The sequence below is a fragment of the Phacochoerus africanus genome, chromosome 7 (genome assembly GCF_016906955.1).
Source record: "Phacochoerus africanus isolate WHEZ1 chromosome 7, ROS_Pafr_v1, whole genome shotgun sequence".
Taxonomy (NCBI): Eukaryota; Metazoa; Chordata; class Mammalia; order Artiodactyla; family Suidae; genus Phacochoerus; species Phacochoerus africanus.
Window position 1 is genome coordinate 63,983,289 of NC_062550.1, and position 15,285 is coordinate 63,998,573.

The window sequence follows — 15,285 nt, forward strand, 5'->3', positions numbered from 1 at the left end:
GGAATGACAGGAACTTCGGGAACTCCTTGAATAGAGTATACTGGTAGTCTCTTACATACTTGAGATCATCAGACAACCTAAGGGACCTAAAAATTGGATTATCTTCCAATATGATATCCTTTATTTCTCATTGATTGCTTACATTTTCCTCTTTCCCTCCCAGGTGAATATTTATGAAAATACTATATTTGATATTATAAAATATCAAAGCACTTATTTTTCTTGTATATTATTGTGGCTCAAATGCAATTTTCTCATTATTCAAGAATATTTACTAATTATGTAACTCTCCATGATCCTCTGCGTAGTCCATGCCTTTAGTACTCTCTACTTCCCTTTCATATAGTTAGGATTGCCTGTGAAATTTGGGCATCTGCTTTGTCTCTTGAACACATTCTGCCAGTGGTTGGGCTTCCTTTTTGCTACCTTGTGGAGATTAAATAGCCATATAGCAGCCAGCCAGCTGAGATGGTCATTTGCTGGAGTTAGACTGGAGTTTGCAGAGAGAACTCTACCAGCATGACTTTTAAGACTCATGCATATGTTTGTACTTTCAGTTATCAAAGCCTTCAGAAGTGATGGACAAAACAGGCTCAGATTCTTTGTTCTTCCACATCAAGAAGGGAAAAACCTATTGCTGATTTAAAACTGCTTCCCAGTGCTAACTATAAACCCTGGGGTTTTTCCTTTTGCTAGCCTTTCTCTTTCTAATGACATGAATTATATGGAAGGATCGAAGATGGAAGTCCAGAGATGGGAACTGATAGCAGTGCTAATACTTGGGTCTTCACTTTGTTCGCTAGCTTGTAGTGCACCTGGGGCCTGCTGCCAGGTTAGGGACCGTTCTGAAGTACTGGGTTGGGGATTTTGGACATCATGAATTCAGATAAATTTGAAATTACTCTGTCACTTATTTTTCCTAGGTATATTTGAGCATCAGATATGTGTTATGCCAGATTTGTATGTGTTAATGTGGACTTAAAGACCATTTTAATGGGCAAGATGAAGTTTTTATAAAAGACAATTTAGAAATGTTTGAGTTTTTCTCTTTGTGTTGATAGGCAGGCGGTGGTTAAAGGTTCCCTTCCACATCCTTTTGCCTTGACGTTATTTGAGGACACATTGTACTGGACTGACTGGAATACACACTCTATTTTGGCTTGCAACAAGTACACTGGCGAAGGTCTGCGTGAAATCCACTCTAACATCTTCTCTCCCATGGATATACATGCCTTCAGCCAACAGAGACAGCCAAATGGTAAGTGATCTTGATTTTTAAATTGCAAGTTGGAATAGCTCTGTAGCACTCTAATGTCTGGCTTTAGTAAAGGGCAGGAGGAGGGAACACATATCCAGAGGTAGTAGGAAGGAATAAAAAATAGGGAAGACGTCAAAATATAATTCAGGTTAGACAACAATCTAAACCATTTGTAGCTTGATATCTGCTACTACAAATCACCTCACCCTTTGTTTTCAGTCTAGGGTTATGGAGGTGAAGAAGAGAGAAATAAAATAAGAACTTCAGATTGCTCCTATGCTAAGCTTATACACAAATGCAATTTTTTGAGTTTTTTTTTTTTATTGTAGTCACAAATGCATTTTTCATTCATGTTGTTTCTCTCTAATGAGTGATTTTGTTCATGTGAGTATTTAAAAACAAATACTGGAGTTCCCGTCGTGGCGCAGTGGTTAACGAATCCGACTAGGAACCATGAGGTTGCGGGTTCGGTCCCTGCCCTTGCTCAGTGGGTTAAGGATCTGGCGTTGTTGTGAGCTGTGGTGTAGGTTGCAGACGCGGCTCGAATCCCGCGTTGCTGTGGCTCTGGCGTAGGCCGGTGGCTACAGCTCCAATTGGACCCCTAGCCTGGGAATCTCCATATGCCGCGGGAGTGGCCCAAGAAGCAGCAAAAAATACAAAAACAAAAACAAAAACAAATACCTTTCTTGAATGGAAACCTCTGTTAATATAACTGGCGAATTTAAGACCTTAAGTTGCTTGAATAAAAATACCTGTTTGTATCTTTCTGCACACATCCTCTACCTTTTTTTTCGTAGTTTTGCTTCTATTTCTGGTTATTCTTTACAATGACTTAGGCTAAGACTGCTGACAATTCTAGAATTAGGTTTAAAAAAAATACAAGAATGTTAAGCATTTGGCACTTGCGTGTAAATAAATGTCTGGCATGTGTCTGAGTATATTTCAGATTGTATTGCCTAGCCAAAAATGCAGGGGTTTTGGATTTATGCATTGCTCCTTCCATTTAGGGGGAAATAGTCAAATATTGAATGTGTCATATTGGAGTCTGGTGCTCATGAGTCCATAATAATGTTTTAAAATGATTGTGGGAGTTCCTGTTGTGGCTTAACGGTAACGAACCCAACTGGTATCCATGAGGACGCGGGTTCGATCCCTGGCCTTGCTCAGTGGGTTAAGGATACAGTGTTGCCATGAGCTGTGGTGTAGGTCGCAGACTAGGCTTGGACCTGGCAGCATTGCTGTGGCTGTGCCGTACGTAGGTGGGCACCTACAGCTCCTATTGGACCCCCAGCCTGGGGACTTGCATATACTGAAGGTGTGGCCCCAAAAGGACAAAAAAAATTGAAAAAATAAAAAATATGTAATTGTATTACTCATTTGTAAAACAGAAAAATTTAGTTACTTGTGTGAATTTTTTATTCTCGTTGTTGGCCCTCAGTTAAGAATTTCTCCATTTCTGTTTTTTTAATGGCGCCGTCGATCCTTTATCTTTTCTAGTTTGAGAATTTGTAGTTATCTGTGATACTGCTTTCTTCTGTCTTTCATGTTTTGTTGGTCTGTATCTCATGTTGAGATTTATTCTGTGAGTTTTATTTAGATCTTTTCCTTTTCACAATTTCTTCAAATTTGCTAATTAATCTCTGCTTCTCAGTTTTCCCTTTTATAGTCCATTATGCCTATATTTTCCATGTAAATATTTCCAAAGTGTGACTTTTCTTGATTCCTGCTAACTTCACTGCAGCTGTTCCCTTCTCTGTGCTCATTCAGCTTTAGTTCTTCCTAGTCAGCAGAAACCTTATCTGAGTTAGACTGTTCACCTCCCCCAGTGTATAGCCTCCAAGCTTTCATTATAAGGTTTACTACACTTGAAAGTCCTCTGTTCTGTTCTTCCTACCTTTCAAGGTTCCTGCCATGTCCTATACCTTCTGTGAAGCTTTTCTTCAGTTCTTTTTTTAATCCTTAGTGCTTTACTTCCCATTTGACTCTACTTATTTACAGTCTAAATGTGCAAGATAGCAGTTTCATTGTTTCTTATTGTTTCCCAGCATTATTGTTTGTTAATTTTGGCATAGTGACCAGATCACAAGCTTTTTTAGGGCAGGGACCTTCTGCTTTATTTCTTGTGTATTCCTTTTGGAATACAGAATGCTAAGTAAATTCTGACTGATTAATTCCCTTCCTTGCAAATGGTCTGGTAGTCAAGCACCTGGATGACATTTGGTAATAATTTGGTTTATTAGAGTTGCTCATGTTATGGTTGTTAACCTTTGTGTACCTAGAGTGAGGAAGGTCATCCATAATCACTGGTATTAATCAATGTGATTTATATTTGACAGCTACAAATCCATGCGGAATTGATAATGGTGGCTGTTCCCACTTGTGTTTGATGTCTCCAGTCAAGCCTTTTTATCAGTGTGCTTGCCCAACTGGGGTCAAACTCCTGGAAAATGGAAAAACCTGCAAAGATGGTAAGAAGATGGTCTCCAAGAAGGAAGAATTTTAGATAGCAATTGGGATTCTTTATGATTTCTTTCTCTATAATAAGCTCTATAGGTTATAGCGCTTTGGGAGACTAGTCACTTAATCTCTCAATCTACACAATTGCAATTGCTTAATCGGAATGTTTTGTGTTTTATTGCTTCTCTTGAATACTATTTGATAAATTATTTTGAAATTCCTATTTAAATTTTTGTTTGTTTGTTTTTATGGCCACACCCATAGCATATGGAAGTTCCCGGCCCTGGAATTGAATCTGAGCCACAGGTATGACCTGCTCTGCAGCCACAGCAATGCTGGATCTGTTAACCCACTGCACCAGGCCAGGGATCAAACCTGCACCTCTGCAGCCACCCAAGCCTCTTGCAGTCAGATTCTTAATCCACTGCACCACAGCTGGAATTCCAACATACTTATTTTTGAAAAAAAAATAGGTGCTGTTTCTTTTCTCTGTCAGATATCAGAGTCATTGAAATTACAATTGATTCTTAAAGGAGATGAGTGTTCTCATCAAGAATACATTTTTAACAGTAGGTAGTACTTGTAAATAAAGAACCTTTGTGTAAGGAAATGATGTTTATTAAACTTTCAACTATAAAGACTGTACTGTCATGAGGTAAGTATAGTTTCTAAAAAAAAAAAATGATTGAATGATATTTGCCTTTTAACAACAGAGAAATGCCTTCAGAAGAAGAAAAGAATTCCTTATTGTACTGTTTAAAGCAACCTCCTTCTATACCTAACCACCACACTGCCTCTTCTCCCTAATCTCAGTTCCCTATAGAGAGATGGCATATTTAAGAAGTATTCTGATTTATTAGGACATTTGAAGGGACTTCTAGTTTGGGAGAATACCATTTCTTGCCTTTTTCTTCTTAATGAGAATATTCTTTCTCATTGTATGCCATTGGATCACCATCTGGTTCTCTGGCCACCAGCAAGACCTGGTAAGAAAATTCTTGTATTTAGCAGTGGCTTCTTTATCTTACTCTGAAAAGTAGAAGCTTTTATTTTGGAGTGGGTTGAGTTCCTGGCAAGGGGGTCAGGGAGTCAGAGAGATGGAATTGAGTCCATGTACAGGATATTTGTCATGACCTGGCATTGATGAATTATCCCCCTAGTAAAGGTGAAGCTGGCTGACTCCTATCAGATGATTTCCATGGCAAACAATAATTTGGTTTCAATTTAAAACAAAATGTTTTCATAATGTTGCTTTTTTGTTTAAAAAGGTAGCCTGACTTTAAAACAGAGGATTTACTTTAGAAAAAATGGTTGTTTACTCCCTCACAACTGTGCAATGTACATATTTAACTAGTATTTTTAATTTCAGATATACATTTGGCATGTAGTATTAAGTTAACTCTTCTGTTTTGATCACATTGCCAAACTGACAGCTTTACTTTGTGTGACTTCTTTGCAAAGTTTAGGACTGGCTCCTTTGGGTAGTTAGCAGAACTAGGTAGATGGTAAATTACATAAAGTTTTTCTTACTTGGTGCCTGCTGTGGCAGTTAGGGCTCTATTCTCTCCAAGATAGAGTTGATTTATTATTAATCCTTGAGTCAAAAAACTGATGCTGAAGGCTTCACTTTTCTTCTCAGTTTTTTCTACTGTAATTCCAGATTAATGTTTGAAGTTTAATGTCAGTATTTTCTTTCAGATTCGTTGCTTTGGTTGGGAATCTTTTTAACTCAGATGTCAACTTGCTTACTATCTTTTATTAGCTTTTATAGTTAGATAGATTTTGGGTAGAGGTTGACTTGAACATTAAAAATCAAAACAAACAAAAAGAGAATTCTTCTTATGGAACAACAGAAATGAATCCAGCTAGTATCCATGAGAATGTGGGTTTGATCCCTGGCCTTGCTCAGTGGGTTGGGGATCTGGCGTTGCCGTGAGCTGTGGTATAGGTCACAGACACGGCTCCGATCCCACATTGTTGTGGCTGTGGCACAGGCTGGTGGCTACAGCTCCGATTCGACCCCTAACCTGGGAACCTTCATATGCTGTGGGTGCGGCCCTAAAAAGCAAAAACAAACGAACAGATTGAGCTTATTAATGGTTAATGTTCTCATGCTTAGTATGTTTTTATTTATTTTTAAATTTTTGGGGGGGAGTTACCCAAATACTGTTTTGGGTTAAAAACATTTCATAAAGAAATCTGATTTAAAACTCAATGAAATAAAAATTTGAGTGTTCATTTTCTAATGGTAATAATAATAATCATGTTTTTGCTAGTGTTTATTGAGTACTTATATGTTTGGTCCATTTCTGAGTTTTACTTTTTTTCTTTCCCCAGGGCTACATCTGCAGCATAAGGAAGTTCCCAGGCTAGGGGTCAAATCAGAGCTGCAGCTGCCAGCCTGTGCCACAGCAACGCCAGATCCTTAACCCACGGAGTGAGACCAAGGATCGAACCCACATCCTCGTGGGTACTAGTCGTATTCGTTATTACTGCTGAGCCACAACGGGAACTCCTGAGCTTTACCTTTATCTCCTTTAATTCTCACAGCAGCACTGTGAGGCATAGATGAAGAAGCTAGGCTTTGAGAGATTGAGCGTCTTACCTAAGTTTGTATAGTTACTTGAATCCAGTTCTGTCAGATGCACAGCTCTTACCCTTACCCACTGTGTTGTATTTGTCTGATTCTCTCTCTACTGCTGCTATTTACTCTTCCATAGCCTCCTTTGTCCTTAATTCTGTCAGGCATTGCCCTATAGTTCTCTTTGTTAAAACAGCTTTAATGAGATAAACTTTACGTATCATAAAATTTAGCCATTTCAAGTGTACAGTTCATTGTTTTTTTAGGTAAAATTACAGAGTTGTACAACCATCACAATCCATCCAATTTTAGAGTATTTTCATTAATCACAAAATATCCTTGTCCAGGAGTTCCCGTCGTGGCGCAGTGGTTAACGAATCCGACTAGGAACCATGAGGTTGCGGGTTCGGTCCCTGCCCTTGCTCAGTGGGTTAACGATCCGGCGTGGCCGTGAGCTGTGGTGTAGGTTGCAGACATGGCTCGGATCCTGCGTTGCTGTGGCTCTGGCGTAGGCCGGTGGCTACAGCTCCGATTCAACCCCTAGCCTGGGAATCTCCGTATGCCGAGGGAGCGGCCCAAGAAATAGCAACAACAACAACAACAACAGACAAAAGACAAAAGACCAAAAAAAAAAAAAAATATATCCTTGTCCTAGATTGCTTTACCTTTTTAAATATCCCTCTTGAGCAAAAAGCTTGTATCCTATGCTTCCTTCCTTTAATATTCAGCTCCTTAGCTTTGTCATTACTTAGTTACTATGCATTATACTTTTAAGTATCTGTTATTAATTACAAGGGCTTTATGATGAATGAAGCCAGAAAGAAATCAAAATTTGATATGGAGGGCTCAGCCATTATAGAACTTGACCTCATAGTCAAGCTGTTTTGCTGCATTACTTTCCATTTCCACTCTAAATAGACCCTAATATTCTTTGGTACTCATTAACTTTTCAATTCCTGAAGTTCTATATTCTTTATTTAGAGTGACTAAATAAAGGCAACTGCGGATTTAAATTTTTTCCTTATTTTTTTCACTTTGCTGTTCTAGGTGCCACTGAATTATTGCTTTTAGCCAGAAGGACAGACTTGAGACGCATTTCTTTGGATACACCAGATTTCACAGACATTGTCCTACAGTTAGAAGACATCCGTCATGCCATCGCCATAGATTATGATCCTGTGGAGGGCTATATCTACTGGACTGATGATGAAGTGAGGGCCATACGCCGCTCATTCATAGATGGATCTGGCAGTCAGTTTGTGGTCACTGCTCAAATTGCGCATCCTGATGGTATTGCTGTTGATTGGGTTGCCCGAAATCTTTATTGGACAGACACTGGCACTGATCGAATAGAAGTGACAAGGCTCAACGGGACCATGAGGAAGATCTTGATTTCAGAGGACTTAGAGGAACCCCGGGCTATTGTATTAGATCCGATGGTTGGGTAAGAAGCTCTACTGATAGAAAATTTTGCTAGGTGTTTCTGTTTTCCACAGGTCCCTGCAAACACTGACAAAAACAATATAGAGTATCTGTTAGTTTCCAATAAATAGCTCTTTAATGGCTGTCCATTTTTATATATAGCTATTGGAATAAAATCTTTAGTTATTTTATTTAGAATTTGGTAATTGGAATAAAATCTTAAGTTAAAGAATTGCTAGTTTTTTCCCTTGAATGTTTTGAATACTTTTTCTTTCTAAATTAAGTCCACGCCTGCTGACTTTGGATGTTGGCTGTAGATTTTGCCGAGGTTGCATCATGACTGTAAAAAATGTAGAAAGAAATTGTTTTCAGAACTCTTTCTTTTCCCCTAGAAGATTTAATTTTACCTCATTTTCAGTACTTCTAGAATAATATGGTAAAGAGTATGTCTTGGTGGTTGTTTTTTTTTTTTTTTTTTGGTCTTTTTGCCTTTTCTAGGGCCGCTCCCTTGGCATATGGAGGTTCCCAGGCTAGGGGTCCAGTCAGAGCTGTAGCTGCCGGCCTACACCACAGGCACAGCAATGCGGGATCCGAGCCGCGTTTGCAACCTACACCACAGCTCATGGCAATGCCAGATCCTTAACCCACTGAGCAAGGCCAGGGATTGAACCCGCAGCCTCATAGTTCCTAGTCAGATTCACTAACCACTGAGCCACGACGGGAACTCCAAGAATATGTCTTACTTTTTATATGCTCCCAAACATATGAATAACTTACTTGATTTCCAGAACTATTTTGTCTGGCCATACAGCTTTACACGTAGCCTTTTTTTTTTTTTCCCCCCAGTAGCACTCTGACCATAGTTCAGGGAAACATGGCTTTCTGTATACTCACCAATGTTGTTTCTATGAGATTCATTCTGAGGGTGGACACAATGATAAATTATTATATGTATACCAGTACCTTATAGCCCCTTAAATGCTCAGGAGCCACAAGAGTCACTTAGCACTACAGGAAGAGTTAGCTATTTTAGGAATTCAGTTTGCTGTCTGAATATTACTTCTGGGACAACCTTTTTGTGTCAGAGATGACAAGCCAGCAAGAAATGGAGAGGACTGTTTCATGGGAAGGAGCACAAAATATTTTGAAAAAAAAAAATCACTAAAAACAGAATCTAATTATTGGAAGGCATTTTAGAAAACACTGATCTGGAAATTTTCTACAAGCTTATACACTGCTGTTATAAATGTCTTTTTAAACATACTCTTAGTTTTTTTTTTTTTTTCTTCTGTGGTGTAAACTGATAACCAGTGTAAAAGAGGGGTGAGTCTCACCCTTAGGATGTCTGAAAAGTCACAGTTTATTATCTGTTTTTAGCTCATATTCTGTATACTTCTGTAGGTACATGTATTGGACTGACTGGGGAGAAATCCCGAAAATTGAGCGAGCAGCACTGGATGGTTCTGATCGAGTAGTGTTGGTTAACACTTCTCTTGGTTGGCCAAATGGTTTAGCCTTGGATTATGATGAAGGCAAAATATACTGGGGAGATGCCAAAACAGACAAAATTGAGGTTTGTTTCCTATTTTTTCATTTTAAAACCAGTTTTATAATGGTTTTTGAATTGATGATAATTTGATAACAGATAGTTTTACCTCTTCCCTAGAGTGACAGGGGTATCTTGTATAGAAATTTTACTCAACCTTTGGGATTCTAGGGATTACGTATTTTCTTCTGCCCAACCCCAGGATTTCTGAACTACACTGGCATGAGAAATGTCTTAAAAGCTTATGTGAATGATTTTTTTCATTATATGTAAACCTACTCCCTGAATTTCTTAGGGGCAGTTTGCACAAACCATATATGATATAAAACACTGCATGTTGGGAAAGCTGGTAGTCACTGTCAGGAAAACAAAGCCCATATATGTATATATACTTTTTGGTTGGTGATGGTATTGGAGCAGATGGTGACATATACTAAGCATTAAGATGGTTACATGCAAACGGTTTTTAAATTGATCTGTGAGCTGTCAGAGAATAATTAGTTAACCAAAGCTTGGGGGGGAAAATGCCAAATGATAGAACTAAGTTGCAGCTATCAGAATAGAATTATTGTGGGAGTTCCTGTTGTGGCTCGGGGTTAAGAACCTGACTAGTATCCTTGAGGATGTAGGTTTCATCCTCGGCCTCACTCAGTAGGTTAAGGATTTGGTATTGCTGCGAGCTGCGGTGTAGGTCACAGGTGTGGCTCAGATCTGGTGTGGCTGTGGCTGTGGCCTAGGCTGGCAGCTCTTGATTCAGCCCCTAGCCTGGGAATTTCCATATGTTGCAGGTGCCGCCCTGAAAAGGAAGAAAAAAAAAAATACAATTATTGTGGAATTATTGTGGAGATAACCACTGTATGTGAATATGCAAATATTTTATCACATGGTTTTGTGAAGGGCATATAGCCTTGGTATCAAGTGTGAAGTCTAAATTTTACAACTTTGAATTGGGCTGTGCTAGAGAGCTTGTGGATTTTAAAACAGAGTTTAAATCACAGTGTTCCTTTGGAGAATGCATGACTTCTCATATCAGGAATAGCTTTGAATGGCTCTTCAGAGCCACAGCACATATCTCCTAATAGATAATTTGGGGTTCTAGAGTAGTTTAGAAAGGCACTTCTTAGGAGTTCAGGGACTCTGAGGGAATACTGAATTAAAGGGCCTTCCTTTCAGAATGGAATCGTAGACTAGAAAAAAACCCATTAGTATTCCACCAGGCTTAAATACTGAAAACCATCTCCTATTCTTGCAGCTGGTTTCCATTAATAGACAATTTTGCATGGGCTTGACTATATAAATTTTCTCCCTATTGTTAGTGTTTTACTGTCTCCACCTCCTTTAAATCCAAGTTAGTGTTTGAATCTTTAGCAGCTGGAGTGCAGTGCTAATGAGACAAAGGTTATGAGTTCACTTTTCAGACAGGCCGTTAGCTTCACTTGGGTAGGCTTGAGTACAGATCATACACCATTCCCAGCCAGTTCGAAAATATGCATTGTTGATCAGCTGTGGACTGTACATGGTATTATTCCTCTTAGAAAAAGTTTAAAGCCCATGTGTTTCAGAGGAATTCCTGCACAGAAGGGAATAGCACTTGATTATTACTTTGTAGGGATTTTAAAAATTCCATATTTGATCTTTCTTAGCTTGCTGTGATTAGATTGTAAATAAAACACTTGTGGAGTTCCCTTGTGGCGCAGTGTGTTAAGGACCTGGTGTCACAGCAGTGGCTTGTGTTTGATCCCTGGCCTAGGAACTTTCACATGCTGCAGGCATAGTCCCCCCCCCCCAAAAAAAAGTTTCTTTCTAGGAATTTTTCAAATCTTATTTTCCCTACTTCAGGTCACTTTTAGGATTTTAGAGTTAGAATTTCATTCAAAATCAAAAATAGTTCAGGAAGGATTCAGGTAGAGAAATAGGAATTTATAGGGGTTCTGAATGACAGTAATAAATAAATAATAATTAAAATGGGAGTTCCCATCATGGCACAGCAGAAACGACTCATGACTTATAATCCATGACGATGTGGGTTCGATCCCTGGCCTTGCTCATTGGGTTTGGGATCCGGTTTTGGCGTGGTTGTGGTATAGGTTACAGACGTGGCTCAGATCTGTTGCTGTGGCTGTGGTGTAGGCTGGCAGCTGGCTCCAATTTGACCCTTAGCCTGAGAATTTCCATATGCCTTGGTGCAGCTCTGAAAAGCAAAAAACAAAAAAAAAGAATAAAAATGAATGCACATTATATAGGATTTATTTTCTTAGTTTGCAGTAATTACAGTAGATCTTAGAATCACTATTAGTTCTGGTCTCTGTGTGTGTAAGTAGTGTCATTTGCTTCCCAATTTCCTTCTTACTTGACTGGAACCAGCATCCTTAAACCTACCTTTCAGATGTATTTCTCTTCTGGGTTTACTGGAACATAACTATTTGTCCTTTGTTCTTTTTTTTAAAGTGTAGTTGATTTACAGTGTTGTGCCAGTTTCTGCTGTACAGCAAAGTGATTACACACACACACATTCTTTTTTATCGTTGCTCTTTTTTTGACAGATTATTTGGGGTTACTGGTACATTTACTTCCACAAAATTATACACACAAAGACCTCCCCTCTTTCTTTCTTCTGGAGATTCTGATGAAGTTTCCTTAATTGAGCATTCAGTGCTTTTGTTATTGTCTTTTTATAGACACATTTGGGAAATAAGAGCGGATACTGTTATCTATTACTTTCCAACTTTATGATGTGTAAAATTGGTGTGGTATATGGCAAACTAAGGAATGAGCACAGCTCTTCATCTAAATTAATCTTACATAACTGAGGGAGGAAAAACTGTTAGTTTCCCTCTCTGAGACTAGTCTTGATTATAGGAGCAGCTGTCACTATCAGATTTTTATCTTGCTTTAATAGCAGATTGATTAAGAATTTTTTTTTTAATGTTTCTAAGATTACTTGCTAGCCTTCTGTTATGTATCATGTGATGCATTGTTGATCTGACCCCAATCTAGGTCACATTCTCCTTGCTAGCTCCTTCTCTTAAAACTTCCTTACTTCTGTCATTCCTAAGAATGAAAGTTGCTATTTCCTGGAACTATTAGAAAATACTAAATTATGATAGTAGTAGCCCTATTCCCTTCTGGAAAACTTAAGAGTTTACTTGAGATGATGTGTTTCTAGTACATCTGGTAAGAAAAGATAGGTATCATGTAGCAGTATAAGGCAAAGCTCTTGTTTTTGAGTGTATCCTATGGGAAGACTTAAAAATGTTCATTCACTTTTGTTCTCTGCTTCCTCAGTGGAGATTCCTTAGATAGGTACTCACTTCCTTTTTTTTGGTGAAGTGATGACATAGCCAGATGCTGAATATATTGGAGAGCTGGGTCTAAGGGTTGGGGAAACCAGAGAAGAGTAATGGGGAGCTCTGGGTTTCAGACTCAATTTTTATTGTATAGAGTTGCAAGAAAGAATGAATAGGTTTACCTGAGGTTTATAACCAACTTCTGCAGAGAGAGATGAGGCTTAGGGAATTGCCAGTGATGTCACATTTTTTTTTTATAAAGACAAACATTGTATTGGTTGGTGCTTTCATGTTAAGAATGTGTCTGTGAGCCTGTGATTTGTCAACTGATAGTGACCACTTAACTGTAGGTGTCGTTTAAAAGGTTCTTGCTGGTACTTGTTTATGCTTCTTCATTATGCTGAAATCATTTCTTCTCCTTTTACAATATAAGCCTCTAGTTTACTTGTCTGCTTTGGGATCCTTTCTGTCCCCCATCCACGAGTTAGCTGTAGTGTTCTGGGGCTTCCTCATAATAGATGCTAAAGCATTAGTAGAAAGGATCATTTCTGTTTTTCAAGTGGGGGAACAAGAAACAAGCCTTTATAAGACCCTGCAGTAGGGCAGAAGCACACTGTGTCTTAACAGTATCTCATTTTTCTTGGCCAAGTTATACTGCCAAAAACATTTCTTAAGTTTAAAGCATTTTCTTGCCATTATATAAAGTTATGAATATACTATTAGCTTGCGTTTTCTTGAAAATGTTTTTATATACCACTAAAACAGTTTAACTGATTGACAAGATTAACGTGTTTTCAATCACTAGTTTTATTGAAAATAGTAATATACTGTCATAGCTGAAATTTTCTCACAGTTTACTTTCTCATTATGTAATATTTACTTATTTTTTCCCCTTTTCATTTCTGAGCTTATGCTGACAAATGCAGCAACGTCTAGTAGTTGTAGGTAAGGAGAGAGATTTTCTCGTCTACTTCAAGGGCATGTGGAAATTAGTTTAAATCTTATGGTAAATTTCTCTACCTTAGGGACTACAGTGTCCATAGGTAGTTTTGTCCAAATCTAATTATACCTGGCACAACTTTGTTGGGAAAAAGAGATTATTAGAACCTTGAGTACCAAGAAATTTTTGAATAAAGAGGGTATTATTATATAGAATATGTGCTGAAAACTTGGCATTGGGTGAATATTCTGTTTCATATTCTAAGCCTGAAATTGCAGGGCTACATTTTCCTCTCATGACAACTTCCTCTTTTGTATCAGTACTCTAACGAGGAAGTTTGTTTCCCAAGTGTTCAGGTTTCTTTTTAAAGCAGTTTCTTTGTCTGGCATCTTTAGCCTGTGTATTGTGAAAGTCTGTTAAAGCACAGAAGGACCCATTGATGATGATCTTTCTTATTGTTTGTTTCTAAGATGAATTCCTCCTTAAGAAATTATAATATAGTCAATCATCTGTTAAGATAAAGGCTGTCCTGAGTGTATGACAAGTATCAACAACAAGTACTTCCTTTTGAATCTTTGCCAATTTATGTATTCCTTAAAATTGATTTTACTTTCAGTTTTAGAGAAATGTTCAAGATAATGAACTTAAATGCTTGAATCTTTGCCCTTTCCTACTACTTTACCACACTATATGTATGTATATGAATATATATATATTTTCCCTGCGTTTTCTTGACATATAATAACAGAAGAATGACAGTGATAAATTCCATTAGATTCCTCAGCTCAACGGTATACCTGGATTTGGAGCCTATATTCATTGAGTGGTAAATATGGTGCTGTCCTGTTATTTCATCTTGTATCTATTCGAGGTGTATTTTATGATAGTGTTTCTTTGAACTCCTATTTGAAAGTTACCTGTTGATGTATAATTCTGACATTACTTAACTTGTTAAAGTTTACAGCCACCAGAGTAGTGCATCATCCAATTACATTCTCTGTCATCTCATTTTCTGTTCTGTTTTGTCCGGCTCTGAAAAATATTGTTGCACATACATAATGAGAGAAACTTGCTTGATGTTAGGAGTAATCATACTTTCCAGAACTGCCACAACAAACCCTGGAACCTCCCCAAACAAGATGCAGATGCCTCACTTAAGAGTTAGTACAATTTTATCTATGTAAATTAGGGTAATCTGATACATGTTGGTACTTAGAAAGCATTTTAGTGACCAAGTTTGAACTTGCTCTTGGCTCATTTTTTAAATGTTCTGCTGTTAAACTTTTTCTTCTCCTGTTTTAATATAAAACCATTTAATATGTTAGTTTTAGTCTGATTCTTGTAGAAATACCTTTTTTGTTCCTTTGGTTTTTGTATCCCTGAAGTAAGAGGGATTTTAATGTTTAATCTCCTTCTTGAGAAGAGAGGTTAACTTCTTTACAATTGATAGCAATGTTTAGTTATGCATGATAATTGCTGGTTCTTTATTGAAACATTTTATAATATTGGACCCTGACCTAGTTCTTGTTTGATTTTTGCCATTTAACTGGGTGACTTTAGATAATTCATATATTTCTGGTCTTTGTATTTTGGCCAGTGAGGTTCGAGCCGGATTATCTTTAGGTTCCTTCCTGTTACAACATTTTCTGATGTTTTTAATACTAACTGCATATCTTAGATTAAGAACAGATAATACATTGTGCCTGGGAGAGTTGCTAAAAGGAAATTGATATTGCAGATGACATGAATATTTTGTTTTTCTTTAAACATTTCCTTATTTACAGTGCATTTAAT

The 15,285-nt window shown here is 37.8% G+C and overlaps 1 protein-coding gene across 1 annotated transcript in view; it reads left to right on the top strand.

Annotated features, from left to right (window-relative positions):
* The window catches only part of LRP6 (LDL receptor related protein 6), a 165,089-nt gene that overhangs the window by 86,094 nt on the left and 63,710 nt on the right, over positions 1-15,285 (top strand). Inside the window, exons 4-7 of the mRNA XM_047787527.1 lie at positions 1,062-1,258; positions 3,595-3,726; positions 7,344-7,740; positions 9,120-9,291. Coding sequence (XP_047643483.1) covers positions 1,062-1,258; positions 3,595-3,726; positions 7,344-7,740; positions 9,120-9,291 — 898 coding nt within the window. The remainder of the gene's footprint in view (positions 1-1,061; positions 1,259-3,594; positions 3,727-7,343; positions 7,741-9,119; positions 9,292-15,285) is intronic.